Here is an 18,361-nt window from a genome sequence, read left to right on the forward strand (position 1 = left end):
TTACTTACAGTTAATGTTGTTTATTCATCTAATTTGTCGTCTCAAACAGTTTTTTGTACATAATTAATACATTTAAATATGTGCGCCTTTAGTCGCTCGACAAATGTCCAAACGATACTCAACTTCTCTCCAAACATTCGTTAACATTTCTTCGGTTATGGTTGTCATTGCTTTATTAATCCTGTGTTTTAAGTGGTTCAGGTCGAGAATTTTTTTGTGAATAAACAATGCTTTTGATGTACCCCCACAAGAAAAAATCAGAAGGTGTCAGTTCTGAACTCTTTGTGGCTACAGCACAGGTCCTTGCCGCCTTATCTATCGTTCAAAGCATCTGTGATCAATGCACTGAAGTGTGGGGAAGCACCATCTTGTTGGAATGAAGTCGATGAATGTTTTTGAGTTCATCTAGCTGAGGAAAGCAATAATTGGTTAATATGTCAACATACACAACTCCATTAATTGTTTTTTCATCAAAGAAGAAAGGCCCTATTACGCGATTTTTTTTATCACACCACAACAAATATTAACTTAACACGTAGTTTCCTAACAATTACATGTGGGTTTCCAGAGCCCAATATTCGTGAATTGTGTCTGTAAACACATCCATTCATATGGAAAGTAGCTTCATCTAAAAATTATATCATCTATGTATCATCTATTCGTTTTCACTTATTCTGTCCCAACATTTCAACAGCAAAATTGTAACAGTTTACACAATCATTGGGTTTCAATTCCTGCAGTATCTGGATTTTATAAGCATGTAATTTGAGTTTTTATATAACACTTTGTGAACTATTGTTTTTTTTAAATACCCTAAAAGAACAGAAAAACTTTAAAATTAAAAATTTATGATAGGCCTTTTAAAATTAGTTGTATTTGCTTTGATTTAATGTTCTTTTTTTGTAAAAAGGAAATCAGTATAATATAATCAAAAGCACTGACCACTTGAATACATCCACTTTCATCTTCAGAGACACTGCCATTGAATTGATATAATATTCACTACAAGAATCTCCATGACTTACATCTGCACTATAGTGAGAGCTTGGCATTTACAGGGTAGTAAGCATTTACAGGGATCTTGGAATTTGTTAGTGGTAGTAAGACATTTTTTGACCTTAAAATTATAGTTATGAGCCCATGATCACTACCCCATATAATTTTAATGTGTCAAGGGATAATACAGATCACTATTGATAGACTGGTATGTAAGCCACTTTTTATTATTTAAGCAGTTCTGGAAACAATAACTTACAAAATAAATAAAATTAAAAACAAATTTTAAGTCCCAAAGTTTTATTTTGCTATATGCAAATGTATATGAAATACTGATTAATGTAAGGGGCTATAATGTTGCAGTGCCACAGTTGTTAGACAACATGAGAGACCATCTATGGTATGTGGAAGAATACATGCAACATATGCAGCGAAGACTGGCTGATGAGAGTGTAGACTCAACAGAGCGTGACACATGGCTCAGCAGCTTCCAGCAGAGTGTGACAGAGCATGTGCGCAGTATACACCGACTGCATACCACCCTGCCTGATGCCAACTCTGCATCTGGCCGTGTAGGATCCGATTCCGGAAGTGGAGGGGACATGGTCTCACTGATGCATCAGTATTCTGATATACTCATTTCTATGGTGCACCAGAAAATGGCAGAACCTAAGAAATGAGACTGTTTATCGTTGTTTAGATTTTCAAAATGCCAAAACTAGTTAATGACTGTTTAAGTATATTTAATTGTAGTTGGATACTTTGACTCTATGTCGATTTTCTCTTTGTTTTGTTTATTTTCTGCTTCAAAACAAAGTTTAAGAAAAGCAGTATTGTTACAATGGAATTGTTTAAATTTTTGTATTTGTCAGGTTGTACTTGTAAATAGTTTTTAGTAACTTGCTATATCTTACAAAATACAAAATTTCCTCATTTGGCAATCAAGGATGTCATACGTGAGGCTGTTATAACACTTTTTTTTAATTTCTATAAACTTAAATATTTAAACTAATCCGTATGAGTAAAGATGAGTAAAGATATTTTTGAAAACCCATTGACATCAATTTTATATTAAGTAACCACTTACAATTTAGTGAATACTATTTACAGTAGTGACTTGACAGATATAGGTCTTTAAACCATTTATATAGTTATCTAGAGGCAATGCCTTTGAAAAAATTAAGTTACGCACAGGTGACATTCCACATGCCACTTGCATAATCACGGTAGTGGCAGGTGCCACTTAAACGTACTGCAATCTCATTACTCTTAGTATTTAATTGTATATTATATCAATATTTTCTTACCACAATATCATACACAACCTAAGCATTTTGTATAAAGTGTATATTAAGTTTGTGTTTTGTACAAATATATATTGCATACTGAACAGTAACTCAACCGGTTTCTGTAAATGCGTGTCCGATCATCATGTGCAAGTGTTGCCTCTAGCTACAGTGCAAAAAGAAGCCAATCGATCGGTGATACAGCTACAAATGTCAAGTTATACATTTTTTATACGTTTTTTGCCTCCTGGATTGATATTTTATTATTAAATTAAATAAGGTTACGTCCGTTTCCATCATCAATCAATCCAACTTGTTTTGTCAATGATGACCTCATAGTTTCGGGAGCACTGTGCCCCATTATCAAATCATGTTGTAAAGTAAATACAAATCAAACACATTAAAATAAATACAATTACACATCACTAGTGAATAATTGAACAAACACACACAAATGGAAACATTCAACACAACGAAGAAGTTTAGTTATAATTTAATTTACAAGCATGGCCGGACATTGACAGGAACTAACTTACATTGAAATGTTGACGGAAAGGTACATAACCTTATTTAATTTTGTGGTTATAAATTTTGCAGTACCAGTTTTGTGGTATTGATTACTATTTGATAACAGGCCTTGGTATCTGCATTATGTTTGCTATGTAGCAAGTATGCAAGTGGCACATGTGCGCATGCAACCATAGTGGTTTGTCTGCCTTAGTGACGGTTTGACGTATATGTGGTATAGATTTTCCCAGTTGAATTATAAAATTATTTTATTTTTGTATTATTTGATAGCTTTTTTATGTACTTCTTTTGACTTTTTAATATTGAAGTTCAACAGGGTAATTTAACTTTTTATAAATTTTTTTATAAAACTTTGTTTTTAATAGTTGTAGATATTACACTAATAAACGTCTTTCAGGTCAAAAGAACACTACCATACGGAATTATTATAAATTTGATTTTTTGTACATTTAGTTAACACTTTAATTTCATGTTTTAGAGTCGTTGAATTTCATCATAATCTAAGATAATATAGTTAAAACTATGTAAATGTTCTGGAATGTCTTAATTGTTGTATTGTTACGGTTTATATATAATACCTTGCTGTTGAAAGTGGTTTCTTTATTTCATATTTATATTGTTAGCATAATGTTTTCTTAAGATCCATAATATTTTGTTAAAGTTTGACTAGGCCTAATCATTGTTATTACTTTTTCTCTTTTTAAACTGAAACTTTGTGATACATAATGAGTGTTGTGCTGTATGTGTAAATTTAACTTTCTTCATTAACACAAATCAAAATTAGATCAAATTTTTATATTATTCAAAGGATGATGGTTAAAATGTATCGTGCAATTTTAATTGGATGCTTGGTGGTAAGTATGATGTTTAAATAGTTACTTGAAGTAAAGGAAAAAGTATTCATACTTAGCTGTTGATTGAAACATATAATATTCCTCTCCTTTTGAAAAAATCAAATTAATACATCAATTACGACCTGAGAGTTTCTAATTTATTAATGAGTTTATCGTGGTTAAAATTCATTCAAAGGAGCATAATATCGACAACAAAAGACATACTCAGTGTACATGTATCCTACTACGTCCTGTACCCACACTTACATAATTCAGTATTATTATTTCCTTATCTTAAAAAGCTTTACAGTGTTTTATTGTCTGTCAAAGTTTATTTTGTTAAGTTACATACCGTAATTATTTATTTCAATAAGTTATAAAATATGATAAGGTTTTAAACTCTGTGATTTGGGGACAGTGTTTTGTATAAAGGTCCTCAGTAGCCATTTTTGTATTATAGTAGATTAAATGAATTTACTGATAATAGTAAATGGAATGTAGATGTAGATGATGCTCCATAGTAAACTAATTGCACAGTAGACTATTTGTAGAAAGCAAATGTAAACAATGTCTACAACGTAAATAAACAAGTTTTCTAAACCAAACTATAATATTTAATAATATATGAATCTGACGATATTTAAAAATATAAACAGTGGGTAAATCTTTGTTTAGTATAATTTATTGATGTTGTAAATAGCAAAATTGTATGAATACTGCATAACAATCATCAAGTTAAGACATAATTAAAAATGGTTAGGATACACTCTCAGTACTTAATATATGAAATAAATATATGATGTTTTGAAATACTCATGTATTGTTTTTGAAGTGCAAATATCAGTACATTTTAATTCTACAACGGAAGAGGGAGATGGGTTTGGCAGGCTTTTCATTTAAGTATATATCCAACTTTCAGTTATTATTAAGTATAAATTTACTACAAAGTACTAATGTTTCTTTCTTAACAAAGGGTAGTTGACAAACACGGACAAGACATAAAAATATATGAATATTTCCATTATGTATTGCATTTTTACGTCTGCCAATAAATAAAACTTTGATGTAATAAATAAAATTGTCATGTGAATAGTTAATAAATTGATAATCAAATCATAAAATTAGCAGGTTTATTTCAAAATAAATCAACAGAAAATCTGCCATAGACAGTTTTATTGCAAGACACATATAGTAGACAAATACTCGGTTGTATTGTATATCACATATGGAATGGACATACAAGCAAATGTCAGCAACATGAAGAGGATATCACTGCTACCACATAGCTGTGCATAAGGAAAGTTTTATCCATTTGTTCCACTTGTAGTGAATATTTATCAAGTGAGATAACAACTGTAGCACATGGGTTATACCAAATTGTATCAACTTGTTATGTTAGTAGAATATATTGAAAACAATTAACAGCTCCTCACAACTATTTTGTAATACATAAACTAATGAGATACAACAATATATTTTAAATCACTTAAATCCTTTTTCAAGTCTTTTACCCTTTCAAGTACATTGGCGTACCACATAAGCGATCAGTAAAACCAGCTTACATTTTATACTCTTTGGAATATTAGAATGTGTCAGATTAAGAATCGTTTGTGTGGAGCATTATCATAGCATACTTGGTTTTACTCATGGCAACTCAGTTATTATTCCATTTTTGGCCTTTACCAGCTGTTAATTTTTTGTAAACAAATATGTAATATCGACACAATCAGAAATGAGTGTTTTTGATGAATCATTTCAAACAAGACAAGGACAAAAGGAAGATACACTGTACTTACCATGGTTAAAGGAAAGTCTGTACCACCTTCACATGCTCTAGAGTTGTCTGAAGACTCTATTTCAATTTCACAAATAAATTTAAATCATTAGCAAAAATAAAACAAAAAACTGACCCAATGGTTCTTAATAAGCGCACGTCTTGAGACATGGGCCTCCAAAACATCTGAACATAAATAGCAGACCTGGCAAACAATGGAATCATTCTTGACTTGACAAAGGCTAACCAAGACTTTAAATTTATTCAGAATTGTAGATTCCACATGATGCTAGATTGGTTGAATCATGGTTGGATTCACCTGGTCCAGCTTATAACCATAGGTAGGGGATTACGGGCCGAACACTCTCCCTCCTGCCAACAGGTGATCAGGCTTCTAACCTTCTCAGTCAGAGCCACTAACAATAGTGCAAATTTAGAGACAAACCTTCAGAAAACATTTAAAGAAATTCTTTCCATTCCAATATCCTTCAGGAACATGTGCAAAGACTTCACAGGAAGAACACTTGCTCCAACTTCTATAGTTGTCTCGAGGTTCCAGATTAGCCAAGAGGGACCTGATTCTATCCAGGAAGTCCATCTCCTATTAATACCAGACCAGCTTTGTTGTATTTCCTCAGCACTGGGTGACAGCTTAATACAAGCCTCAGATAAATCTTGTAGAATCATAGCTTTTGAACTGTTGACATGAACTCGTTGAGATGTTTCTCATAAGAAGTCATTTTCCACTTACTAATCATTCACTAACTCGATGTCAATGTTTTCTTATAAGCTTCTAACTATACAGTAAAGTTCTTATGGATTTACTTTTTATACATGCTGCTTGGCATGTAATAGTGAGTTATTGAGCATCTCAGCCATAGTATATTCATTCAGAACTTTTTCCATTGTTTAATATTGAAAGGAAATAAGACTTCGCGGTCCATAAGATTTGAGCAGGGACGTCATCCCCGGAATTGAATTGAATTATAATTTATTTCAAAAATATTCTTAAGAAAAATTAATATAAGATGAAACAACTAATTCACAATAAGTAGTTATAAAATGAGTTACCTTAAGTTTCCATTATCTTATTATTAATTAAATGTTTACATAACAAAAAACACAATACACATAAAACTGAAGTAGCGGCTTATCGTGGCTAATCACAACAAAATAATTGCTGAAATTATCATGAACAAGGAAAGTGATTCTGACAGTGGTAAAAACAGCTAGATGGAAACACTGTTTAGGGCACTCTTACAGAGAAAAACCCCACCAGTTAAAGGGTTAAATTCAGTCTGCCATTAGATAAGGCTGACAGTACAGCTGGTTTTACAAAATCTACAATATGAGTGGAAAGATAGGATTGCTGAAAAGTGTAATTTAAAGAGTGTATTCCCAATCTTGGCACAAGGCTGATAAAGTAGGGTTGCTAGCTAACATCCTACCTTAAGGATGAAGAAAGAGAGAAAAAAAGCTGTGGGTAAAGCCAGTGTGTTGTTACGCTGTGTCTTAGTTAAGTATGTCTAAACCACATGGAATATTTATTTGTTTTTTTTTTGTATAGGCCTATATTCAGGAAATTAATTGTTATGTTAGGCTAATTGATTGTAAACAGCATTCAAGCCATGTGCATGAAAAATAATTCCTTTAGTGAAACTAAGATTTCAGTGGTTTATCACCAATACTCTCATGAGATTGATGAGACAGTGAGTTGTTAGCAATGCTAGAGTATGCCTAATATTTTTTATACTAACAAGAAAGGTAGAGAGAAACTACTGCCAAACGCTTGATTTTTTATTTTTAAACATTTTCAGGAATTTTTATAGTATGTCATATGGAACAAGGAAAAGTTTGTGCCAATCGTGTAGTGCTTTTTATTTTCTATATAATAGGATGGCCATACTCTCAACTGGCTTCTTCTGGATTCTTTCACTGGCTTATTACCCAGGACAGTAGAACTCTCAAAGGGTCAAATTAATTCACATAAATACAACTTCTCTCTGTTCATTTGGTATGAATTAATGAAACATGCCTTTATTAAATAGATGTTTTTAGCTATCAAGCCCTCTCTACCACTTATCATATACAGTACAGTTACAATAATTGAATGCAGACATGGTAAATTATAAACAAATACTTTAAATATATAACTTACACAAACTTAAATGATAAAATGAACTTATAAACAAATACTTTAAATAAATAACTTATACAAACTTAAATGATAAAATGAACTTTAAGTAAAATTCTATATATATATATATATATATATATGAATTCAGGAAAACTTAAAATTCAGAAGACACAGATAAATCTATTCAATTGCTATAATAAGTTCTATATATTGTAATAAATACAATAATAGCTTAAAAATGAAATAAAAAAACTCAACGAAACATTCAACAACCATTCTAACACAATGGTGACAACATGTACGCCCCCCCCCCCACTTCAACAGGCCCAAGCAACATGTTGCTCTCACTCTGAAATGGTTTCGATCCTCAATATATCTAATATCATTGCAAAGGCCTGAACAGTAAATTACTTATTATTGTTGATCAATGAATTAGAATTGTTAGTAATGTGGTTTCGCTACTTGTAGAGCATTCGTTGAAACCATTTCTTCAAGATGTTCCCCAATATCCATTACCACATATTCAAAAAGTTTATTTCTACATCCATAGTTAAGTGAATGGAGATAAAGTGTTATTTGTTGTCAAAAATTAATTTAGTTTACTGTCTTCAAAAGAAGACAATGTTATTATACCACTCCTCCTCTAAATCTTCCATTGTTGAATCAGAGCTTTCTGCTTAAATGGTTCCATAAGATGTTCTTGTTATCCCATTATACATAATAAAACAGTCCACTGCTTTATTTCAGACAGGAATATATTGTTATAGTTAAAAAAACAAGTAATATAACAGTTGATACCATTTCAAAATTCCTTTAGTTTTTACAGTAAATAACAAAATGTCACATATAATTTTTGTAGGTCTAAGGTGTTCTCAATTTATGAAACAGTGCCACCATCTCATGTTCATTTCGTAAAAAATAAATATTAGTTCTGATTCACTTCAGCTTGATATTGAATTAAGAGTTAAAACGTTTAAATAAAATGTGTAACTATAATTAGGTTTTAAGTAGTTCATCATCCATAAAAATTTTTAATGGTATGTTATTAAAGCTTGATATAAGTTATCTTTTTTTTCTTATTGTTTAGTTTGACAAGTGATCGTTTTAATGATGCAAAAATTGTATAAGTAGTTATACTTCTAAAGATTATTTTCATTCTTAACCCTTTGAGTGCCACAATGGAAAGTAAATATTTTTGACTGTAGTTTCTTTCTTAGTTCTTGGGAATCATAAATACTTTATGATAAGTGAATTTAATAAACTGTTATTTAGACTTTATGGGTAAATTTAATAATAAGAATTTAATAATTAACTATCTTGATACATGTACACAATTGTTTTACTAAGTTCCTACACAAATGACATTAGAAAATGGCATTTTTAGAAATACAGTTGATTATTACATGTGTGACAAAATATTTGGTTGTGGCACTCTAAGGATTAAGATCTTAACTGTATTTTTGTAAAAAATAAAATTTTGGTTAGTAGTTATATTAGAAAAGTGGGCCGTTTCTGTCCTTACTACAGATCTTGGCTTAACAAGAATTTAGTTTCAGACTTTCCTCTGTATCTCAGCGTGTGGGCTTGATTACCAGTGATCTTACTTTATGCCTCAAAACAGGTTCTTAGTTATTCAATACATTTTGAGAGATAGTGAATCCACTAATTGGTTGTGATGATATTTCAACTAATTGCATTATAGAACTCAAGAGTGTGAATTTGGTATATCGTCACCCTTTTTATGTAGAAATAGTTTTGTTTTAATTTTTAATTTGAAACCTAATTAATACCAATGTAATTTGAGATTTTTATGATGTTTATTGAAATATTGGAATCTGAATTACTAACCAACTGTATTGAAAATATATTATTTCAACTTGAGCGCGTATTTGTTGTGTCAACATATTTGCTAAGTGTTATTTATTTATTAATATAAACTCAACAAACTCATGCACATGATGTAAATAGTGTGTAAATGTATGACTTTAACTAGCATTTTAAAGAAAAATACCAAAATTACAACATTTCTATAAAAAAACCTTGTGATTTCTTTATTTCAGACTTTCTTATCCTTTTTTTGTTTGCGCCGGCTGGCTATACAGGCAGCGACATTAATTTTTTCTCATACTTAAAATGCTAATCTACAAACCATTTTATTCTGTTATTTTTTTATAATTGATTTTTGCAACATGTCCCATTTTAAACGTACACCTTATATGTATTCAAACAACTTTTAGTTGTTCAATAATTGTTAATTTTCAATTAAAAAGTAATAAAAATGCTCAGTTTTGAGTTAGTTATTAACTATTTATTATAACACATATTGTTGCATTCGTCGTAACCAAAAAGTGTCAGAAAATCATATAATCATTACTTTGTTGCTTCTTCAACTAGTGTAATATATTAAAAAATAACATTTTACAATTGAAAAACTAACTCATGTAATTGTTATAATAGTAACTTTAGATTATTTTGGTTCATTGACAAATAACAGAAAGGAATTTAATACACAGGCTGTAATAATACTGTAAGTAATAGACACTTTAAAATAGTAAAAAAATAAAAAAGTGAATAAGCAAATTTTACTACACAGATTTGAAAAGTATATTCTGAAGTTATTTGTCTGTGTAAATGTCATCTAAATCAAGGCACTTACTATACCATAGCACAAGTTTTTCAATACCACCTCTGTAGAAATCAGCCATAAGTGATTTCCACTTTTGGGTTTCACTGTCATGCAGTTCGGTACAAGGCACCATTCCATTGACCGCCTTTTTGTTTTGAACCTAAAATAATTCGCTCAAATATTATTCCCAATTATGGTACGATTGATAACTTTCTTACCATTTTTGTCACAATCATCGAGGAATGTCAGTATTGCTGTCAGTCTTTGTTTTTATGGTCTTGTATTAGGATTTTTGGAAACCATCTAACATTTTAAGAAAGCCTGTATCATGGTATAACATTTATTAATAGTTTTCTATGCACAAGATTAATTTGTATTTGATAATGTACAAGTAGCGAGCTTTTAAACTGTCAATACAAAATGGTTAGTAACCAAAATTATTTTTTAATATAAAACTTTATTAATGCTATGTAAATTTTATATGAGAAGTGTACTGAATATTTTAAGAAGAAACATTCTAAAAAGTTTAAAAGAAACAGGCAGTAGGGATTAGATTTAGGCTTGAGGGAAGGAGAATTTATGTAGGTTTAATAAGACATAATACTCCAACAGATTTTCAGTCCATTATGTGATTTTAATTGAAGAGATTTATTACGTGAACTTGGAAAGCAGACTAACCTTTTCTGACTCAGAAGGTGAGTACACTTCAGACAGGAACACACATTTATTAAAATAATGGAATATTTAATGCAGGGGCAGCTCCAGGCAAGAACTTAGCCAGGAAAAAAATTTGGGGGAAGCCAAGAGAACTGATATTTTCCTAAAGTGGACAAAAAGTGGAGCTCCTATTGTTCCTTAAAAAGTTCTTGACCCGTATCTATGTTGACAACGATCTTTCAGCAGTACATGTCAGTAATACTTAATTATTTAAATAATAATAATTTTTTACTAAAAAAGTAATTTAAACAATTGAAAATTTGGGTGGGGTCCGGACCCCTTGGACCCCCTCACTGGCTACGTCCTTGGCTATAGCCCATTCAGCAGTGGGTGCCATTTAGGGCAGGTGCCAAAAGAAATATAAAAATATTCCTTACAAAGATAGATTTCCTCTGAAAATTACATCCATAACAAGAGTTGATATCGGCCCATAGTATCATTAATGTAATGGATTGTGGAAAGCTACTGCATTATTACAGGCAATACTCATCCTTTATTCTGAAAATTGAGAACAAGACTCATACTTATGACTCAGTGCAGGCTTCTTCTCGTTCGCTCTCCTTTTCTACAATTTCAAAGGTAAGTGAATATAAATTCATTAAAATAAGATCAAATACCTACTGATGTGTAGTTGCAACAGCGTACCCGGAGGTCTTCCTCTCCAAAATGTTTGTATATGAAAAAATAAACCCATACAATGGAGTATTGAAGGACCTGACAAAATGTAAGGAAAGGGTTATCACAGACAGACTAACCTTTTTATATTAAGACCCCAAAATCGATGGATTCTTCCTTGTACCAAGTTTCAAGTCTCTATGAACTTCTATCAAGAGTTATCGCACAGAAAGACGGATCGTCCCTTGACATTTTGACCTTAATCAATAGGATTCATCCTTGATACCGTTTCAAGTCTCTATGAACTATCAAGAGTTCTGGCATAAATGGAGAGACGGACAACACGATTTTAAGCAGGCCCTGTTGAGTCCTTAATAATACAAAGCTCTGATAAGAGTATAACTCTACTTATAACTTTGACACAAAATTAAATTGAACATTTTCTAAATTTTTGTATTTAAGAACTAAGATCCTGTACACCAATTTAGAAGTAATAAGTTTTTATTAGTTATTTCCTTCAGATGACCTTAAAACCAAACCAGACTCCAGCCACTTCAGTGGCACTCCTGACACGACTTTGCGACCGACTGTGCACTTGGAAGCTCAACCTTGACATTAATAATTGACACTCTTGGATTTACGTATTCGATTAGAACCCAATTTCCTTTAAATGTTTGCCAATTCACTAGAATTCTCTAGAGATAAAATTACACATCTATTTTAATCTGGTATTATCTATTACCTGATTGGTTGTATACTTGCTTGTGTTAAGCTTGGGAATTTTGTCACAGCTATAACTCAATTTGGGAATATTCCTAGAGCAAACTATCACTAATTGGTTGAGCATTAGTGAAGCCTATCACTCAGGGGGCTGGAAAAGTTTATTTTCTATCTGTTGAAAACTAACTGAGCTTGAAATTTTGCATCACGTTTCATTCCTTTAAGGACAACATCAAGTTTGATAATAGTGCATGTCCCTCCATGTGGTTGTTAAGTTATAAATTTAGTACAGAGCAAAAGCCAAAACACCTTAGTAAGACAACCTAGTTTATAGTTGGTGTTTAATAAAAATGTTAAAACTACTAGTAACTAACTTGGTCTAAGGTATGAATAGTGTCAATTTATAAGACAGTGCACCTGTTACAAGAATATATATATATATATATATATATATATATATATATATATATATATATATATATAACTGAAACATTATCTGATTTATGCAAGTTATCAATATATATAATGCTTTCAACTTACAAGTAATAGATATAAATAAGGCCAAATATAAATAAAGTTTTAATCCCAATTTTACAAACCATAACAGTTCTATAAAATGATTAAACCTTTATTCAAACATTCATTACACAGATATACCATATTCAAATAGATTCCATGGAAATAATTGCACAAGACGGCATCATTTAAAACAATTATGTAATGACAGATGACATCTAAATCCCGTTATTGAACAATTAATCATATTATGCATAATGGCATTGACTTAATAGTTGATAAAAGTCAGATAGGAACAATGTTTCTATACATGTTTTGTTTGAGTGTTTACTCGGTGCATGTGTTCGGTGACAATTTCAGTTTCCTCGATCTCGTAGATAAAGCTGTATTACTTGAGTGTAGACACTTCATTCCTCGTCTTAGCTATGAACATCAGAAGGGTGAAAGGGGTAGGATCGGAGTGTTTGGGGGCTCTGAAGAATATACTAGTGGCCCATATTTTGGTGCTATGGCATCTCTAAGAACTGGTGCTGACATGGTGTATATATTTTGTGCTTCACAGGCTGCAATACCCATTAAGTCATACAGCCCAGATTTTATGGTACTGCCTTGCTTAGATTCGGACAATGCCCTTGACTTGATTAAACCGTGGTTAGAACGAATTCATGGTATACTAATAGGACCAGGATTAGGGCGCAACAAAAAAATAATACAAAACATAATCAAAATAATAGAACTATTAAAAGAAGATGATGATGGTGGAATTCCAATAGTACTTGATGCTGATGCATTTTACATTCTGTACTCCCACCCTCAGTTGCTCCAAGGTTATCCGAATCAAGTTTATCTTACACCCAATGAAGCAGAATTCAAACAACTAGCTTCAGTAATTCTTCAGATAAAAACAGTTGATGCTATTGATCCTCATGAACATTTGAGAACACTAGCAGAAAAACTAGGCCCAAAAGTAACAATACTTTTAAAAGGTAAAATAGACAGGATTGCTCATGGAGACCTGGTGACTTGCAACAACATGCGAGGGTCTCCCAGAAGAAGTGGAGGGCAAGGGGACCTATTGGCTGGCTGTCTCACAGCACTAGTTGTCTGGCTTGAATCTGCAGAGTTCTGGCGGCCACAAGTACACCTCACTCACCCACAACTGGTTAGCTATGCAGCTTCTGCAATTATCAAGTTGGCTAATCGACTGGCTTACAGGGATCATGGCAGGAGTCTTTTAGCTTCAGATGTTTTGGCCAAAATTCATCAAGCTTTTAATCTTTTATTCAATGAGAACTAATGGACACAATACAGTCTTATTAAAAACGTGTTTTAAACAAACACTCTTGGTATAACACTTAATTCAAAATATTGATGATTTTTATACAAATCTCTTTTGATATGTATACAGGTTGTCATTTTTTTTAGCAAGAATGTACAGGCAACACATTCCAGTCACAGTTTTAATGAATGGATGTGTGACTTTAGATTAGTGTGAAGTGAATACTACTTTATATTAACATACACATTCTCTGATGAAGTGTTTACAAAATACATTATCTTGTTAACAAGTGAACCAAATGATGCAGTTTGTTTATAGATTAAGTCTTTAAAAATATGTATGTTGTGTTCAGTGATTTGTGTAAAAATAATCTTATCAGTACAATGCCCTTACTGGGTTAGAAATTGATATTCAGAACGAACCACCATCAGTTGCAATAGTTCTATACTGGTTCATACTTAAAACATGGATAAATGAGTCTAGCATTTAAAAGAATATCATTCTAAGGTATATAGATTCCCAGCCAAGTAGTAAATCCAGATATTTGTGACATCATTCTGTATCTTATGAGAATTCCTCCCTAACATGAAAATTATTATAGTTCATGAGGCTTAAACTGGCAGTGTCATAACTTTCTTCATCTGTTTTCCAGTTCACACCATTTTGAATAATTGGTAACAGAATTAAAATCTTGAACCGTTTCAGACTAGTTGTAGAGAGCCACATTGAGTTAACCCATTGGCATACCTATTTAACCCCAAACAGGAAAAATAGAACCCTCCCCTCCCAGGGAAAATAGGATTCCCTGATCTAGACCCCTGGGGAATCCTATTAATTCAGTATTTTGTAGAGTTTACAAAAATGGGTGTAACAAATTTTCGAGGTTCATAAAGATAAACTAATCACCATTGTCGAGAGATAATCCTATTTTTCCTCTCAGAACTTGTATAATAATATCTTATATATCATCAAAATAAGACTACCTGGTGGACCAATAGGCAGTAGCATTTTGTTCCTGACAGGCATAATCAGTGAAAATTCATCATCCTTCTGTTGTTTATTAGTTATTCTAGTGTTAGTGTATACGATCTTCTACGTCTCCTTCAAAATCTTGTCCCACTATATAGCAAACTATAATCAATAAAACGATTAATTTCACTCGATTATAATAACAGTTCACATGCCATTACTGCATCTTAAAGATGAACAAAACCTTGTACTACATGGCTGGTTTCTTGTTTTGTTTACTTTAATTCAACTCTACAGGTTCGCCAACTTATAGTACAGTAGTATAAAGTAGACCAATGGGTTGAAAGATGTCAAACCAAAATATTTGTATAAGGCCATTAAACAGAATACAATGTAATAGGCTGTGTCACATTGTGCTACGAAATGTTTTGTTATTTTTAGATTTTGTGGATTGAGTGAGGGTTTTTTAAGAAACAATTAATTTTCTCAAAAACAGTTTGTGACCTAGTAAATTAAAGAAGTAGTGAAATATCACACAGTTAAAGTAATTATATTTCTGTAAGTATTAATGCGTGTTCTACATGTCAATTTTTGCAATTGTTACCTTATTAAAATTTGGCAGAAACAGGTAGAGTATTACATTTTTCAAAATCAAGAAAATAAATTGTGGCCTTGTTTATCTATAATCAAGGATTATGGTCAAGTGAGTTATTTTGCTCAACCAATTAAGTGCTGTAGAGTGAATGGTGTAGTGTAGTTTTAAGACGTATTATTGTCTTAAATATTAGTGGTATTAAGCAAACTAATAAACTAATAGGTATGTACGCTTTGACATTTGAAACAAATTATTGAAAATGTATTCATTTAAAATAAATCTTTTTAACCCACTAAAGCAAATTTAACGTCATTTTAACCCACTACCCAGAAAAGTTTTACAACTGTAGCATTTTAGTTGTAAAGCTGACTGCTGATTTGGGATGTATGAGTTTAAGTTTTTTTACCAGTATTCTGATAACTTGCTAGTACTAATATATGCTAAATATCCAACTAAGGTATGCACTAGAGGAGGGCTATTAATCCTTTAGAACCACACTGCTTTGGTATTATATTACAGTACCATGACCTAATAGGAAAACTCACTGCTAAACCAAGTGGATCTATTTCATATGTTTACATTTTGGCCATTAAATTAGGTGGAAGTCATAAAAAATGGTGGCAGTGTAAGTAATTATTACATTTGCTTTAATTTGTGTGTTTAACACATAAAATGTGCAGTAAAATTTAGTGCTAAAGTTATTAGTACTCTAGGAGAGTTTACTTCTTTCTGGCTGGATTAAACATTCAGGTTGAACTTACACTGAAAGCTCAATAACCTATGTGTCACTTACATCTAGGCAACCCCATGGATGTTTCGAGTGTGGCACATCCTTAACCGCAATTAGCTTAAAAGGGTTTATTGATAAGTTTAGTTTACTAAGGAGAATGACTGTTGGAGTGGTGAAGTTCCCTTAGTGTTAAAAAGTTTTTGGAAGACTAAACACAAGGGAGTACCATTCCCACCAGAGAACAGAGCTAGCCTCTCCTTTGGTATCACTGAGATAGAGTGCCTACTATTCTTCCTCATGATAGACATACAGAGGGAACTCACAAGGAGATGGCTCCTACTCCCTTACCCATCCTGAATATCCTATCATTCCAGAAGCAGTGAAAAGGTCCTTTTGGGACTAAGTGCAATAAGAAGTTTCCTCAGCTTCTTACCCTAAGTTAAGAAAAAATGTTATTAGAATAGGTAGAAGGTTTTGCTATTTACAACTGGATTTTGTATTATTACTTTAAGTTATCAATCTGTGGGTAACAGGTTCTCTCTGAATACGCCTCTGCTCATCCATGTGTTAAGTTTCAACTATATCTTTCAAGCCTACTTTCAACAAGTTATTAAAAGCAAATAAAACCTTTATAAACATAGATGATTCAGTATCTCCAGTTGATTATACACCACCTTGTTATCAGCCATATTTTTATGATAATATTATACAGAGTGCTCGAAAATAGTACTTGGATTTTGATTAGGAGCTACTAAAAATCTGTTGGATATGATTTAATGGATTAACAGAAAATTAGTGAGAAATACAATGTTACTTTTATGAATTTAATGATTTCATTGAAGATGCATAAACATTTTGCTTCTTATCAAAAAAAGATAGTTTAGCAAAAATTAAAACAGTTGGCTACTATTTTGTTGTGACTCTGAAATAAGTTATGTACAAAACTGGCACACTGTCATTTATCTACTTTAACTCATTCTAGTGCAATCCAAAGCTCCTGAAAGTTTGTTTTAACCTTTTTGTACTTAGACATTTTGGATTAATGAGCGGCTCCAACCCTCTTTAATAATATTCTGAATATCCTGTTACTCTGGAAGTAGTACAAAATATCTTTTAGGATTTTATGCAAGGAGGTTTTCAGCTTCTTTAGCTAAAAAGCGTTAGCACTTGGTAAAAAATGGTAAAAATACAATTGCTGTACTTGTGCAAATTTTTATTATAATTTTCAGTAGGGCACTTGAGAAGAACTCACCCACCCAGACTTTTTAGATTCAAGAAGACAAACGTTAATTGTGAAGATTTAACTTAAAATACAAATAATATGTTAATGTAGTAAATTAACATATGAGTGTGTGTATATACATATAAAACAATTTACAATCTTTATCCCTATTATGCAGTACTTAGGTTATCTTTATTACGGTTAATAATGATAGCAATAGTCTTCCGTCCTTAGAGATAAACCTATACAATTACAAAAATATACAATATAAATCTACTTTCAATATAAATAAAATTATCAAAATATATTCAACACATAGTAGTTCTAATACTACTCATCGATTAAAACATAGTCTTCTGGCTACCTTAAATTATTACAATGAGAACTAAAAAGATTTGAATAAACTTAACAACCATGGCAATACAGTAGATTATACATGTGGGCATAACTGAATCTATTGACATAACAAAATAAACTTAATTTCATAAATAACTAGATGGTTTAACAAAGAAATATTATTTTAGAAAATATAAAAACAACAAACAGGTAGTGATGTTAAATAGTAAAATATCTTAGTTAACAAATGAAGTTTTTAGGCACCAAATGATGTTATATATTCTGTAAATTTAAATTAAGCCACAATTTGTAAACAACAAACTATTAGTGTATGAATAACACTTGAATGTTATCAATTTTTTTCTCTAATGCGTTTGATTGAAAATGAGTACATACATAAATTAACAGTAACAAGAATACACAGTAGAATCCATGATGAAGTGGAAACATTGGGTATTGGTTAACATCATTGTTACATGATC

At 31.5% G+C, this 18,361-nt stretch overlaps 2 protein-coding genes across 2 annotated transcripts in view; both read left to right on the forward strand.

Moving 5' to 3' along the window:
- The window catches only part of LOC124369110 (mitogen-activated protein kinase-binding protein 1), a 193,556-nt gene extending 184,121 nt beyond the window's left edge, over nt 1-9,435 (forward strand). The window contains 1 exon segment of the mRNA XM_046826862.1: nt 1,360-9,435. Within this exon segment, the coding sequence (XP_046682818.1) occupies nt 1,360-1,676 (317 nt within the window). The 3' untranslated portion in view covers nt 1,677-9,435.
- Nucleotides 9,436-12,994: 3,559 nt separating this feature from the next.
- LOC124369112 (ATP-dependent (S)-NAD(P)H-hydrate dehydratase-like) lies at nt 12,995-15,884 on the forward strand. The gene has a single exon (XM_046826864.1). The coding sequence runs from the start codon at nt 12,999-13,001 to the stop codon at nt 14,043-14,045; it is 1,047 nt and encodes a 348-aa protein (XP_046682820.1). The 5' UTR covers nt 12,995-12,998; the 3' UTR covers nt 14,046-15,884.
- The last annotated feature ends 2,477 nt before the right edge of the window (nt 15,885-18,361 follow it).

The sequence above is a fragment of the Homalodisca vitripennis genome, chromosome X (assembly GCF_021130785.1).
Source record: "Homalodisca vitripennis isolate AUS2020 chromosome X, UT_GWSS_2.1, whole genome shotgun sequence".
Taxonomy (NCBI): Eukaryota; Metazoa; Arthropoda; class Insecta; order Hemiptera; family Cicadellidae; genus Homalodisca; species Homalodisca vitripennis.

Excerpts from the sequence above, each read along its gene's own strand:
- LOC124369112 (XM_046826864.1), top strand. The coding sequence starts at position 12,999 with ATGCATAATGGCATTGACTTAATAGTTGATAAAAGTCAGATAGGAACA.